The sequence below is a fragment of the Schistocerca americana genome, chromosome 7, assembly GCF_021461395.2.
Source record: "Schistocerca americana isolate TAMUIC-IGC-003095 chromosome 7, iqSchAmer2.1, whole genome shotgun sequence".
NCBI lineage: Eukaryota > Metazoa > Arthropoda > Insecta > Orthoptera > Acrididae > Schistocerca > Schistocerca americana.
This window is the reverse complement of record NC_060125.1, coordinates 108,058,410-108,075,356: the sequence shown is the minus strand read 5'-3', so window position 1 is coordinate 108,075,356 and position 16,947 is coordinate 108,058,410. Positions and strand designations below refer to the sequence as shown.

General features: G+C 40.0%; 1 protein-coding gene across 3 annotated transcripts in view; it reads left to right on the top strand.

Moving 5' to 3' along the window:
* LOC124622001 (protein Abitram) overlaps nucleotides 1–16,947 on the top strand; it is a 37,513-nt gene that overhangs the window by 952 nt on the left and 19,614 nt on the right. For all 3 annotated transcript variants that reach the window (XM_047147550.1, XM_047147551.1, XM_047147552.1), the window contains exon 2: nucleotides 1,611–1,903. In XM_047147550.1, coding sequence (XP_047003506.1) covers nucleotides 1,684–1,903 — 220 coding nt within the window. In that variant the 5' untranslated portion in view covers nucleotides 1,611–1,683. The remainder of the gene's footprint in view (nucleotides 1–1,610; nucleotides 1,904–16,947) is intronic.

Below are 16,947 nucleotides of genomic sequence, written 5' to 3'. Positions count from 1 at the left end.
GCTGCTTATATGGTAGTTTCATGTTCTTGATGTATGAGACATGGTGGCGCGTACCAATAACCTGGCCTTTCAGCATTTATGTAACTGAATTGTATTTGTTTTACGAATGTCATATACACACATCAAAAAAAGTTTTGCATCATCCCAATTCCCAGAACTCCTGAAGGTAGACATTGACTGTGTATATTGTATCACAGACACAGTCCCTTTGACTGCTCAGAGATGTCACTAAACCCGTCCAAAGATGTAAACAACTGTGCATGAGCAGTGCCAATTACACAGAGGGGTCCGACAGCTGATCAGTTCCAATCATTCCACCAGGAAGTAGGTACACAGCTCATGTTGTCTGTAGTTCAACCATGCCTAGATGGTCAATACCGGGGTTCGATCGTGTCCTCATTGTTATGTTGTGCCAGGAAGGGCTCTCGATAAGGGAAGTGTCCAGGAACTGTTAATGACATGTCTCACTCAGGCTGCCCAAGGGCTGCTATTGCAGTGGATGACTGCTACCTACGGATTATGGCTCAGAGGAACCCTGACAGCAATGCCACCATGTTGAATAATGCTTTTCATGCAGCCACAGGATGTCATTTTATGACTCAAATTATGCTGCACCATAGGCTGCATGATGCGCAGCTTCACTTCCGATGTCCATGGCGAGGTCCATCTTTGCAACCACAACACCATGCAGTGCGGTATAGATGAGCCCAACAACATGCTGAATGGACCGTTCAGGAAGGCATTGTGTTCTCTTCATCGATGAGTGTTGCCTATGCCTTCAACCAGACACTCGTTGGAGACGGGTTTGGAGGCAACCTGATCAGGCTGAACGCCTTAGACACACTGTCCAGCAAGTGCAGCAAGGTGGAAGTTCCCTGCTGTTTTAGGATGGCATTATATGGAGCCAACATACGCCGCTGTTGGTGTGTATGATATGTAAATGCCATCATCCGACCGATAGTACAACCATATTGGCAACATATTGGAGAGGCATTCATCTTCATGGACGACAATTCATGACCCCATCGTGCACATCTTGGGAGTGACTTCCTTCATGATAACGACATCGCTCGACTAGAGTGGCCAGCATGTTATCCAGATATGAACCCTATCGAACTTGCCTGGGATGGATTGAAAAAGGCTGTTTATGGATGATGTGACCCACCAACCACTTTGAGGGATCTACACCGAATCGCTGTTGAGGAGTGGGATGATCTGAACCAACAGTGCTTTGATGAACTTGTGGATAGTATGCCACGATGAATACAGGTGTTCATCAGTGCAAGAGGACGTGTTTCTGGGTATTAGAGGTACTGTTGTTTACAGCAATCTGGACTGAAAGTCTTGCTGTATGGTGGTATAATGTGCAGTGTGTGAGTTTCATGAGCAGTAGAAAGGCAGAAATGATGTTTATGTTGATCTTTATTCCAATTTTCTGTACAGCTTCTGGAACTCTCAGAACCGAGGTGATGCAAAACTTTGTTTGATGTGTGTATTTATGTTTACATTTAAAATGTTCTTGTTTTTGTTGTGCTTAACTAAAAGGCACACATGCATTTCAGTTAAGACTGCTTTTGACATGTCTTCATAGTTCTTTTTTATCCATACAGAGACACCACCACAAAGAAAAGCAGTTGATCAAAAATTTGGCTTTTGATGTGAAGCTAAATACCAACTATCAGTATGGAAACCAAAGATAATTTTGTGGTATCACCTGGTCAGGATGGAGAGAAAATAACTCAGTCAGAGGAACAGATGTCACCAAACTGTGCCAGTGGTACTTCAGTACAATTAGTGACTGATGATGCTAAACAATCTCTGAAGAGAGTGGGCAGCAATAATACGGAGGAACAGTGCACTGCAGTAAAACGTGAATGCATACATAACTCCGTGATAAAGTCAGGTATAAATGTTTGTGATGAACATTATCTGTGTGTTAACGTGGCAGGCCTAATAGATGATGGTAATTCAGTTGCACTTGAATGAATACATGGTAGACATAACATAAATTGTAATGTATGGGGTTACTATATACGATTCACTCCTTCTCAAAACTTTACATTTTCCAGAGTTTTACATGTACATAAGATGAAGTATTCATCAGAAATTAAGATAGTGTCACTTTGTAAATATTATATTCAATTTTATGAAACCTTTGGTCTGTAATTGCTGGCTTCTAGATGTGTAATGTGTTCCATACATTTCAAAACCCAAAAATATTCCCTCTCCATATACCATTTGGTGCTTCTCTGATACTTCTGAAATGTCAGGTATAACATTTAGCTATGTTCATCTCTTACCTTCACTGTTATTTTATATTTATTGCAAGTATGCATTTCATTCACTCTATATTATGCACTTGGTGTTGATGGCATTTCAATTAATTTCTTTATGAAAGATAGGAACACGTGTTGCACCTAACCTTGGCATAACATCATGGTTGGGTTTAATGAGAAGCTATCCTTTCATGAGCCTCCATTTTCTTAGTTAAATTTTTTTGTTTAAATAGCATAATATGAGTCAATGTTGGTTTACACCACAATGTACAGTTTTCTTAAAGAGTATCCCTAGTTATGCTTGTTATATTCTTAATGGCACATTTGCTAAGGGAGCCATGTTATTCGTTCGGTCATCTACAAGCTACCTGTGTTAATGACTGACAGTGGGGATTTATGCTTTGTTCTTCCATATTCACCATTGGTTGCAATGCCTTTTTTAACAGAGAAGGTCATAATTTAACCATCTTTCGCTTCTTTTTCTTTATAGTGATGTTGGCGCTACTATAACAAAATAATGTGGTGACCAACTTAAGACCTCTGCTCAAGAAAACCAATGAAGCTCTCATAATACTAGGTACAGAAAACTGGTCAAAACCTGAAACTGATAGCAGTGACAGGACATCGTGTGTAGCATTATTAAATGCCCTCTCAGAAAACTACCTAGAATAGATAGTTCAGAACCCCACTCATTATGGTAAGATATTGGATCTAATGGCAACAGATAGGTCTGACCCCTTTAAGGATGTCAGCATTGAAACTGCTATCTGTGACCATACACCATTGTGATAACGATCACCAAAGTACAAAGGGCAACTGAAACAAGTAAAAAGATATATATGTGTAATATACGGGATAAAAGAAGCTTTTGTGTCATATCTTGATGCGCAACTTGAAATGTTCAGCACAGGGCAGGAGCATATAGAGAAACTATGGCTCGAGTTTAAAAGAATACTTGACCATGCACTGGTTAGATGTGTATGCAGTAGAATAGTTCGTAATGGGAGATACCGTCCTTGGTATGCAGTCAGTGTAAAGGAACTACTAAAGAAACAGAGAGTACAGCTCAATAGGCGTTAAACAAAGCATAGGACTATAGATGGATGCTGAAAGAAACATGTTTGGCTGTCAAGAAAGTAATGCATGACACCTTAATGACTACCGTAGCAGAATATTATTAAATGATCTTCCACAGAAGCCAGGAAAATTCAGGTCACTGTAAAGGCCGTGAGTGGTACCAAAGTTAAGTGTCGAGTCACTCGCAAATAACACAGGACATGAAATTAAGGGTAGCAAAGCAAAATCTGAAATGCATAACTCTGTTTTCAAATGTTCTTTTGCAAAGGAAAATCAAGGAGAATTGCCCCAATTTAATCCTTGAACCACTGGAAAGATGAGTAAAATAAATGTCAGTGTTAGTGATGTTGAGAAAGAATGAAATCATTAAAGTTGAGCAAAGGTCCAGGGCTCGATGGAATACCTATCAGATTCTATAATGAGTGTGCAGCCAAGTTAGCCCCTCTTCTAACTGCAGTCTATTGTCGGCCCGTCAAATACAAAACTGTGCCCAGTAGTTGGAAGAAATCACAGGTCACACCCGTTTACCAGAAGGGTAATAGAAGTGACCCACGTAACTACCATCCAATACCCTTAACATTGCTTTCCTGCAGAATATATTAGAATATATTCCGAACTCAGATATAATGAGGTCTCTTGAACAGAATGACCTCCTCCATGCCAACTAGCATAGATTTTGAAAATGGTGACCATCCGAAATTCAATTCATACTTTTCCCACAGGACATACTGAGAGGTTCAGGTCAAGACAGTTGCACTATTTCTTGATTTCTGAAAAGCAAGTGCACACAACCTGTCAAAAGTACTATCATACAGGGTATCAAGCGAAATTTGCAACAGGATTGAGGATTTTTTGATAGGGAGGGTGCAGCATGTTATCTTGGATGGGGAATCATTGTCACATGAAGAAGTAATTTTGGGTGTGCCACAGGGAAATGTGATGAGACCCTTGCTACTCGTGTTGTATGTTAATGACCTTGCAGACAATATCTATGCTAACTTCAGACTTTTTGCAGGTGGCGCAGTTGTCTATAGTGAAGTACTGTGTTACAGAAGCTTCATAATTATCCTGTCAGTTTCGTAACAAGATTTCAGATTGGTACTAAGTTTGGCAACTTATTCAGAAATGTAAAAGTGTGCACCTACGGAACCAAAAATCATAGTATCCCATGACAATAATATCGAGTTACTGTTGGAATTGCCCATAATGATACATTGCTGTAACACGTGTAGGGATATGAAATGGAATGATCTCATAGACTCAATCATGGGTAAAGCAGTTGGTAGACTTCGGTTTGTGGGTACAATACTGTAGTCATGCAATCAGGCTACGAAGGTGACTGCTTGCAAATGACTTGCGTGATCCTTTCTAGAATAGTGCTCAAATGTGTGGGACCTGTACAAAATGGGAGTAAAAGAGGATATTGAAGGTGTATGGGGAAGGGTTTGTTTGATCCATGGGAGAATGTCACAGAAATACTGAAGAAACTGAGCTGCCAGAAGGACGTAAACTATCTTGAGAAAGCATACTTACGAAGTGTTAAGAACCGGTTTTAAATGATGACTCTAGGGGTATACTACAGTTCCCCATATATCACTCATATAGGAGCAGTGCAGAGAAGATTAGATTAATTACAGCATGTACAAAGGCAGTTGAACAATCGTTCTTCTTATGCTCCATGCGTGAATAGAATAGGAAGAAACTGTGATAACTGGTACCATGGAACATACCCTCTGCCATGCACCTCAAAGAGTATAGGTATAGATGTAGCTGAATTATTAAGGCTATTCATATACAATGTGTTACATTTATTTATATTGAAGTTCAGCCACCAGATTGTGCACTAAGCATCAACTTGATTGCTGCAGTTGTCTGGTATTGTGTTAAGAATGGCATGTAGTTCTGTCTGCTAGGAAGTCATGAATTCAGTCAAAAACCTGGTCTGATGTTCAGTAAGTTCATATTTTATTCACTAAGTAATAGTGTGGAACAGTATCAAAGACCTTTTGGAAGTTCAGGAACACAGTATCAATCTGTGTGCCGCTAGGTGTAGCACATAGGATTTCACAGGTAAACAGTTTGTGTGCTGTGTTGGAACCCAAATTTATTTGCTTATTTTATGTGTCCAGGACTTAGATAACACAAAATAATAAAAATAAAATACAAGAATTAAAAATACAATGCAGTAATTGAAAATAACAAAAATAATAACAAAATTCTGCTATACATGACTGATTTTCTATTAGATGGATCATGAGCTTATGGTCTTATTATTCAGTACATATAGGTCTTCTGCGGTGCAAGGTTCAGGCAGGTTTTTGCAGACCAGAAGATAATTATGGGACCTGCTGCTTATCACATTCACAGAACTCTTCTACATTCATGGAGCACTACTTCCTAAGGTTCATCTTGCATTGTTGACACTCCTGTCCTCAATCAGTGAAGTGCCTTCCCTGCCTCATATGACAGATGAAATCTTGTGGCAGGCACCTCCTTGACTTGCTCCCCAACCTTTTCAATTAATGAATTTTGCCATAGCTCTTTTCAGACAGTTTCAGCTACTGCTGACATTGTGCATGAAGCTCTCCTTCCCCCCCCCCCCCCCCTTTCCCATCTTCAGTTTAGGTTTCCGTGCACTTTCCGAAAAGGGGGTGCCTGGCATTGATTTCCTGCTTTATTTTCTCAATTTCTGCAGATATCAGATGATGCTAAACCCATAATTTGATAAATTTTGGCTAAAGGCAGATAGCCGCAATGCATCTAGTTTCATTTATGCTGTATCCACCTATTTGGCATTTGTGGAGTTTTGCTAGACAGGTGCTGTGTATTTTGCTGTAGAGAAGCATAAGGCCATGGCAAATGTACAGAACACATTTGACTGTCGGCCATAGGTAGTGGCAGTGAGTTTATGTATGATGATGTTCCAGATAACTTCCTGGCACTGATGTTTGAATGTGAGACTACTGTCCAACTTTACTCCCAGTAATTTTGGAGTACTGTATTGGTGTAATTATTGCCTTCTCCAAGTAATATTTAACTTCTCCCTTGTTCCTGTTTTCTCAAATGGAAACCACAGACCTACATCTTTCTTGGGTTTCATTTGAGATGGTTATCATCATAATATAAAAAACATAATAAACTATATTGATTTATGTGGAGATCATAATACATCAGTGTAAAATGTGCTGCATGATTTCACAACGAGTTGGTGTCAACAATAAAGACCTGCAATTATGTGTCACGGATGATCCTTCTTGAAAACCTAAATAATTTGCACTTTTTTGCAGTCACTTTGAATCCTTCGTTACTCCACCCAGAAAACTAAGACAGGGAACAAGATCTTTTGCATAATCTGTATCGGTGTTGCACACATCAAGGCTCTGTTGACTGATTTTAATGGATTTTCTACTTCACGAAGATTTAACTTAATTTTTACCATTTCAATATTTGTGGTGAAATAATTCTGGAAGAACAAATCTAGTATTTCAGCTTTCTCTCTGTCATCATTTGTTTTGGCGCCAGTATGATCATTAAGCGATGGAATAGATGATTTTGATGTGATAATTGCTTTGCCTAAGGCCTTAACATCTTAGGATTATGTATTGGATTGATTGTTCAAGTCTTACTTGCAAATTCATTGAACACTTCTCACAGTGCTCTCCTGATGCACATTTTGAATTTGTGGTTCATTTGACAACAAGGCTTTGTCTTTGCTATAGTTTGTGATTAAGCTCTCCTTGCTTTCATTGCTATTTTCTGACATTGTTGTGAACCATGGTGGGTCTTTCGCATCTCTCACATGGTTGCTCAGCATATATATGTCTAAAAATGTCATGCAGCACCTTTAAGTTTTAATTGATACTCCATAGCTTTGTCCTCAGAGATGATGAATATTTCATGCTGTCAACTCAGGTAACACTGTTACACAAAAAATATTTTTTCTCAATAGCAAGAAGAATATGCAGGATGCCCGTAAAAATGTCCCAGCTAGAAATTTAATAGTATCAGCTGTAAGTGTTGTAGAGTATTGATTCAAGGTTAAAATTAAAGAGTAATTCAGACAATTTTAGATAAGTGCATGCATGAGTACTGCTTTGTAATTTTCCTGCTTTCCGAGTGAAGTGTTGCGGTGGGAAGATGAATTTCTTGATTGCATGGTGTTCAGTGGGAGACAGCTTTTCATCTAAGTGAGAAGGTAAATATCCTTAATGTTTGTAACTGGATGTCAGAATAGCCTTATGAACTTGCACAATGTCAAACAGATTCCCCAAAATTGAATGTTTTCTGTGCTGTATCCCAAAGTCAAGTGTACAGCCAATTTTTTTTTCGTGAAGCTACTGCAACGAGGGGGGGGAGGGGGGGGGTTGGCTTACCTGGATAGGCTTTGTAATGATTTGCCAGAGCTGAGACACAAAATTGAAGAAGCTATTGCTTCCATTACATTAGACTTGTTCACCAAGGTGTGGGAAGAATTGGATGTTAGGTTGGATGCATGCCATGTAACTAAAGGTGTATGTATTGAAGATTTTTAAGAAAAACTAGGTTGGTTTACCTACGGTATTGTTTATGATTTTTAGTCAGTAGTGTAGTCTAAATTAAATTGTTATATTCATTGAAACTGGGATACTCTTTTATGGATATCCTGTACACTACTCATTGAAGATAATTGTCCCTAAATTCATTCTGTACCAGTTCAGTTTTCATGTAATCTGCCAAAAGAGACACACTCACCATAAGATTTCTAAGTGCAAACAGCAAAAAAATGTCAGCTCGTGAAGGGATCAAAGAAATGAGTAGCATAAGAGTAAAGGAAAGTAAAGAATCATACCTAAAAGTATTTCCATCTTGATTTCCTGTGATACTTTGCCTTAGAAACATCACTAGGACCAGCATAGTTGTACAACATTGTGGTACTCCATTTGCTTTTACATTTGAGAAATGTCTCAGTGAAACCATTCTCTATGTCCATCACTAACGGTGCCAAGGTTGTGACTATTCAAGAAATGTCATTTGAGTGACATGTTACATCCTGTATGGTTGTGTGATCTCAGTAGTTCTTGTAAAATATCGAGGTAGTTCTCTACCCTGTGGTTGTCTGAAAAGTTGTAGCAGACACTTGTGAAAGATAGCCGTGTCATTTTCTAGGAAATGCTCATGAGACATTAACTCCCTTTTATGTGGTCCTACAAATATTCCTTCGTTTATTTTCACTTCGCCTATCCTTGGAAATTTGTCTCACAAACATGTAAATCCCCATGACATTTTGTCCATAGTTTTCACAAAGTTTTTATTAAGACCCATAGCTAGGTATACATTTTTGGAGGGAACTCATCTGTCCAGCCAATAGTTCATTCTAAGCAGGCTATGTAACTCATAATAGTAGTTTTTCTGTCTGTAAGGGCCAACTCACACCAGCCTGCATGTCGAGAGGAATTGCAGTTACCTTGAGATCTCCACACCTATGTCATTCATATTTCTCATACTGGATAAGTGTGAGTAGCATTTTAAAGGTCTTATTTGTTTCCTTCAGATTAACTGCATGAACAATCAGAACAGAAGGAAATGTGGAGAAGTTGTGCTTTCTCACTAACTTTGCTGGAATCTGTGAACAAGCACCACTCATTTACATCTAAATCATGGCCAAGAATCTTCGTAACGGACTCAACATCATTACAAACAACTGTGTCATCTTCCTTGCCGAAATGTTGTTCGAAGAAAGTCTACAGTCAGTGGCGTGTAGATGCTGAGATCATGCAATACCAGTTGGAGGTGAGTTTGACCTACTGAGTATAGACTGGGATGTCTGAGTATACTACAATCCCCCATGTATCACTCATATAGGGACTGTGCAGAGAGGATTAGATTAATTACAGCATGCACAGAGGCAGTTGAACAATCATTCTTTGTATGCTCCATGCAAGGGATGCACTCAGTCAGTTTTGCGAAGTGCTTTTGAACATGTTCTCCAAAAACTGTATTGAGCATCTAGATTTGCAGCTCACACTCAATGGAAATATCTTTGACCTTGTAGCTACAAAGAGACCGGACCTTATCGATAGCATCAGTATAGAAATGGGGATTCGTGATTTTGATGTTATCATAACAACTGTGGTTATGGAAGTTAATAAACCTGTCAAGAAGGCTAGGAGAATGTTTCTGCTAGAAAGAGCAGATCAGCAGTTGTTAGCATCTCACTTAGACAGTGAATTAGATTTGTTCAGTTCCACTATGAGAGACAGAGGGAAATAGTGGGCGAAGTTTAAACAAATTGTAATTAGTGCTCTGGAGAAGTACGTACCTAGTAGATGGATTAAGGACAGAAAATACCCACCATGGGTTAACATCTACATCTATATTTATACTCGGCAAGCCACCCAACGGTGTGTGGCAGAGGGCACTTTACGTGCCACTGTCATTACCTCCCTTTCCTGTTCCAGTCGCGTATGGTTCGCGGGAAGAACAACTGCTGGAAAGCCTCTGTGCGCGCTTGAATCTCTCTAATTTTACATTCGTGATATCCTTGGGAGGTATAAATGGGGGGAAGCAATATATTCGATACCTCATCCAGAAACGCACCCTCTCGAAGCCTGGACAGCAAGCTACACCGCGATGCAGAATGCCTCTCTTGCAGAGTCTGCCACTTGAGTTCGTTAAACATCTCTGTAATGCTATCATGCTTACCAAATAACCCTGTGATGAAACGCGCCACTCTTCTTTGGATCTTCTCTATCTCCTCTGTCAACCCGACCTGGTACGGATCCCACACTGATGAGCAATACTCAAGTATACGTTGAATGAGTGTTTTGTAAGCTACCTCCTTTGTGATGGACTACATTTTCTAAGTACTCTCCCAATGAATCTCAACCTGGCACCCACCTTACCAACAATTAATTTTATATGATCATTCCACTTTAAATTGTTCCATATGCATACTCCCAGATATTTTACAGAAGTAAGTGCTAGCAGTGTTTGTTCTGCTATCATATAATCATACAATAAAGGATCCTTCTTTCTATGTATTCGCAATACATTACATTTGTCTATGTTAAGGGTCAGTTGCTACTCCCTGCACCAAGTGCCTATCCGCTGCAGATCTTCCTGCATTTCACTGCAATTTTCTAATGCTGCAACTTCTCTGTATACTACAGCATCATCCGCAAAAAGCCGCATGGAATTTCTGATGCTATCTACTAGGTCATTTATATATTGTGAAAAGCAATGGTCCCATAACACTCCCCTGTGGCACGCCAGAGGTTACTTTAATGTCTGTAGACGTCTCTCCATTGAGAACAAAATGCTGTATTCTGTTTGCTAAAAACTCTTCAATCCAGCCACACAGTTGGTCTGATATTCTGTAGGCTCTTACTTTGTTTATCAGGCGACAGTCCGGAACTGTATCGAACGCCTTCCGGAAGTCAAGGAAAATGGCATCTACCTGGGAACCTGTATCTAATATTTTCTGGGTCTCATGAACAAATAAAGCGAGTTGGGTCTCACACGATCGCTGTTTCCGGAATCCATGTTGATTCCTACAGAGTAGATTCTGGGTTTCCAGAAATGACATGATATGCGAGCAAAAAATGTGTTCTAAAATTCTACGACGGATCGATGTCAGAGATATAGGCCCATAGTTTTGTGCATCTGCTCGACGACCCTTCTTGAAAACTGGAACTACATGTGCTCTTTTCCAATCATTTGGAACCTTCCGTTCCTCTAGAGACTTGCGGTACATGGCTGTTAGAAGGGGGGCAAGTTCTTTCGCGTACTCTGTGTAGAACCGAATTGGTATCCCGTCAGGTCCAGTGGACTTTCCTATGTTGAGTGATTTCAGCTGCTTTTCTATTCTTTGGACACTTATTTCAATGTCAGCCATTTTTTCGTTCGTGCGAGGATTTAGAGAAGGAACTGCAGTGCGGTTTTCCTCTGTGAAGCAGCTTTGGAAAAATGTGTTTAGTATTTCAGCTGTATGTGTGTCATCCTCTGTTTCAATGCCATTATAACCCAGAGTGTCTTGATATGCTGTTTCGATCCACTTACTGATTTAACCTAAGACCAGAACTTCCTAGGATTTTCTGTTAAGTTGGTACATAGAATTTTACTTTCGAATTCACTGAACGCTTCACACGTAGTGCTCCTTACGCTAACTTTGACATCATTTAGCTTCTGTTTGTCTGAGAGGTTTTGGCTGCGTTTAAATTTGCAGTGAATCTCTGTTTGCTTTCGCAGTAGTTTCCTAACTTTGTTGTGGGTTTTTCCCATCCCTCACAGTTTTATTCGGCACGTACCTGTCTAAAACGCATTTTACGATTGCTTTGAACTTTTTCCATAAACACTCAACATTGTCAGTGTCAGAAAAGAAATTTTCGTTTTCATCTGTTAGGTAGACGGAAATCTGCCTCCTATTACTCTTGCTAAACAGATAAACCTTCCTCCCTTTTTTAATATTCCTATTTACTTCCATATTCAGGGATGCTGCAACAGCCTTATGATCACTGATTCCCTGTTCTGCACTTACAGAGTCGAAAAGTTTGGGTCTGTTTCTTATCAGTAGGTCCAAGATGTTATCTCCATGAGTCTGTTCTCTGTTTAATTGCTCGAGGTAATTTTCGGATAGTGCACTCAGTATAATGTCACTCGATGTTCTGTCCCTACCACCCGTCCTAAACATCTGAGTGTCCCAGTCTATATCTGGTAAATTGAAATCCCCACCTAAGACTATAACATGCTGAGGAAATTTATGTGAAATGTATTCCAGATTTTCTCTCAGTTGTTCTGCCACTAATGCTGCTGAGTCGGGAGGTCAGTAAAAGGAGCCAATTATTAACCTAGCTCGGTTGTTGAGTATAACCTCCACCCATAATAACTCACAGGAACTATCCACTTCTATTTCACTACAGGATAAACTACTACTAACAGCGACAAACACGCCACCACTGGTTGCATGCAGTCTATCCTTTCTAAACACCGTCTGTGCCTTTGTAAAAATTTCGGCAAAGTTTATCTCTGGCTTCAACCAGCTTTCCGTACCTCTAACGATTCCCGCTTTGGTGCTTTCTATCAGCACTTGAAGTTTCGGTACTTTACCAATGCGGCTTTGACAGTTTACAATTACAATACCGATTGCTACGTGGTCCCTGCATGCCCTGACTTTGCCCCGCACCCTTTGAGGCTGTTGCCCTTTCTGGACTTGCCCGAGGCCATCTAACCTAAAAAACCACCCAGTCCACGCCACACAACCCGGAAATTGAAACCCCACCACCCTATGGCACAAATTCGGAACATGCAGAGAAAGCAAGAGCTATTGCACTCTTGATTCAAGAGAGAATGTGCAAATGATGACAGTAGAGATTTGCGTGTCTGTGGAAAGATGTATGCATGAAGCATGCAACTACCACCATCATACCTTAGCAAAAGAACTGGCTAAGAACCCAAGAAAATTAGGGTCCTTTCTAAAACCATTAAGCGAGTCTAAGGCTTCCATCCAGTTACTCATTGACTAGTCAGGTATAGCAGTTGAAGTACAAAAGCCGAAGTTTTAAATTCTGCGTTTAAGAAATCATTCATGCTGGAGGATCATAGAAACATATCGTGGCACCGAGTCCCATTGGGACGATATAGTAATAAGTATCCCTGACATAGAGAAACAACTGAGAGAATTGGAAACAAGACACCAGGTCCGGATCAAAGCCCTATATGGTTTTACAATGGGAACTCTACAGCTTTGGGCCCTTACTTAGCTTGCATTTATCGCGAATCTCTTGCCCAGGGCAAAGTCCCAAGTGACTGGAGAAAAGTGCAGGTGACTCCTGTTTAAAAGAATTGTACAGAATTACAGACCAATATTCTTAACTTCAGTTTGATGCATAATTATAGAACATATCCTAAATTCGAATATAATATATTTGCTAGAGACCAAAAGTTTGTCAGAGACAACAGTATCGCCTGTTGTGCCCAAGGGAAGTGTGATAGAACTGCTTGTATTTTCTATACACACAAATGATCTAGTGGGCAGGAATCTGCGGTTGTTTGTTGATGGTGCTGTGGTGTGTGGGAAGATGTCAAAGATGAGTGGCTGTAGGATGATACAAGATAACCTAGGCAAAATTTCTATGTAGTGTGATGAATGGCAGCTGTTTCTAGATGTAGAAGTGTAAGTCAATGCAGATAAGTAGGAAAAACAAACTTGTATTGTTTGGATACAGCATTGATAGTGTTCTGCTTTAGACAGTCACGTCATTTAGATATCTGGGCATAACGTTACAGAGCGATATGAAATAGGATGGCCATGTGAGGAGTGTGGTTGGGAAGGCAAATACAAATGGTTGGCTTATTGGGAGATTTTTAGGAAAGAGTGGTTGATCTGTAAATGAGACTGCATATAAGATGCTAGTGCGGCCTATTCTTGGGTACTGCTCGAGTGTTTCGGATGCCCACCAGGTCGAATTAAAGGAATACATTGAAGAAATTCAGAAGTGGGGTGGGTAGATTTGTTTGAAGGTAGGCTTGAATAACATGTGAATATTATGGAGATTGTTTGAGAACTCAAATGGGAATCCCTGGAGAGAAGGCGACTTTCTTTTTGAGGAACACTGTTGAGAAAATTTAGAGAATCGGCATTTGAAACTGGCTGCAGAATGATCCTGCTGCCAGCAACGTAACATTTCGCGTGGAGACCATGAAGATAAGATACAGGAAATTAGGTCTCATAAGGAGGCACATAGACAGCTGTTTTTCCCTTGCTCAGTGTACATGTGAAATAAGAAAGGAAATGACAAGTAGTGCTACCGTGTACTCGTCACCACACACCATACGGTGGCTTGCAGAATACATATGCAGATGTAGATTCAGAAAAGTACCATGGATGTCACATAAACATTCACTTTTATATCACAGAGAAGAAAATTCCATCCTTTCAAATTTTGAAACTGTAAGTTCAGCTGTTGCTTTGACAAATTTAAGTCATGAACAAGATTTTTTAGATCCCCCCTGAGACAAAAAGTGTGGCACATTTAGTTCCCAGTAGCCTTGGGTCGTCATACATATCTCCTTTACTGTATTTGTCTATATTCACTGTTATATGCTTATGAGGAACAGGTATCAGCAGTTCTTCACTGTGACATACAGAGCAATAGCAGGTCGTATATTAGGATGTTTCCCAGTTTTCCTTGTCTGTGAGGTGGTTACATATATTTTTGGTAGACAAGAGCAGCCGTCTGTTCTATTTTTGGCAGACAAAAACAGCAGTCTGTTCTGTGTTCTGTTAGTTCTCTCCAAATTACGGGAACAGCAAAGGACATATGTTGTGATTCTTTTAACCAGCCTCTCAGAATGTAGTATAAGGCAATAAAGCATGTGTGATGTTCCTAGTTCTCATTCTTGTTGCCAGCCTTACATCTGAAATAATATTTTTATTGTCTGTGAACTGAGAAGACAGAGGAATTCCCACTTTGTGTACCCAGCTATGTCACAAGAAGGATCTACAGACAGTTCCACAAGCTTGTACCGACCCTTCTGTAGCATTCCTTTTGAATCATTGGCACCCTTACAGAGTTTATTTTCCACTAAATGCATTAACACTACACGACATGTAGAAATTAGTAACTAACATGACTAACACAATAAACACTCATGACCAGAATCTATAAGGGCCGTTCAAAAAGAAACGAGCCAGAGGCATAATTGCAGAAACCAGTACCTGTATATTAGAAGTATTGACCTGGTTGTTGAGACACTTATCCCACTGTGACACAAGGTGGTGAATGGCTGTCTCATAAAATTCCTAGGGCTGTGATGTTTAGCAGTTCTGCATGTACAGTTGGACGAGGTTGTCTGAGGTGAATCGTTTGCCACTCAGAGCCTTTTTAAGGGGACCAAAAATGGTGTAATCACAGGGAGAGAGGTCCGTACTGTATGGAGGGTGGCCAAGAATCTCCCATTTGAATTTCTGCAGGAGTGCCACGACTGTGTTGGCCGTAGGAGGCTTTGCATTGTCATGGAGTAGAATGACCCCACAGGAGAGATTGCCTGGTCATTTTGATTTGATCGCTTGGCGAAGGGTGGTCAAGGTTTGCGAGTAACACTGGGAATTCACTGTTGTCCTGTGCTGCAGGAAGTGAATCAGAAGGGGGGCATATTGGTCAAAGAAGAATGTTAGCATAACCTTTCGTGCAATTGTGTGGACGACACCATTCATACTCGTTGTAACAAAAATTTTGTTGACCATTGTAACCAGCAATTTGTTTTCTCTTGCGTTTGCTTAGTAAAGTTGTCATTAACACAAAGATTGGTTTGAACATTTTAGTGTTTTACTGAATGTAAGATTAGTGTTTAACATCCCTTTGACAATGAAGTCATTAGAGACTGCACAAGCTCAGAATAGGGGAGGATGGGAAAAGAAATTGGCAGTGCCCTATCAAAGGAACTATCCCAACATAACCTGAATAACTTTAGGGAAATCATGGGAAACCTATATCTGGAAGGCCAGATGGGGGATACAAACTGTTGTCCACCTGAAAGTGAGTCCATTGTGGTAATAACTATGCCACCTTGTTTGGTGGGCTTTACTGGAAGTAGTACGTATTCCATTGCCTCCATCCAACCCAGCCAGTTTACAGGCCTCACAAGGTAGGCAAGAGAACTTCTGTGAAGTTTGCAAGGTAGGAAAAGAGACACTGGCGGAAGTAAAGATGTGAGGGTAAGGCATGACTTGGGCATGGGTAGCTCAGTCACTAGAGCTCTTACAATGAAAGGCAAAGGTCCCAGGTTTGAGGCCTGGTCTGGTGCACAGGTTTAATCTGCCAGGAAGTTACATCTTATTTCTGTTGCTGGGTTAAGTGGACAGTTTTGCAAGACAGTCATTCACACTCGTCTTCACCGAGAGATATTTGGATAAGCATCAGTCAGAATTTTTCAATGGCCTACAATTAGTAGGAAAAAGATTGTGGACAGTTGTGATTAAGATGCAAAAAGGTACAGACAGAGTTGCAACTAAAATGAATATTTATTTACTCTGTGACTGGTTTTGGGCATCACAGTCTAAAATGAGTTGCTATACACAGCACACTGGATTGAAAAAGACTTATGAATGATGATATTTTGAATATCTTTACAGAGTAGTTGAATGAATATGTATACTGAATAGGAACTGCATCATTATTAATTTGATAAACTTAGTTTGTTTTAACTGCAGTGCTTGAATACATTTCATTTCAGCTGTAGCACAGATCCGTCACCATTCACCCCCCACCCCCATGTGTTTTATGGACTCCACTATTATTGATGTGGCCAAAGCTTCAGTAATTCTAGTACCTCAGTACAAAATTTTCACCATTAACTTATAATCACAACCATGTATCATAATGACCAGAACTAAAGTATATAGTTGCTACAGTAAGGGCTTCAGTTGAAATGTATGTTTGTATGATATATCTGAGATGCTAACATTGAAATGTGAAACCCAGTCTTGACACTTATATTCTAGGAACCATGGATAGAAGATGTGAAAAAGTGTATCTGCTTTGCTGGCCATTAGAATGGCAACACCAGGAAGGACAGCTAATAGCAAAAGTTTACTTATTGTATGTATGTAATTAAC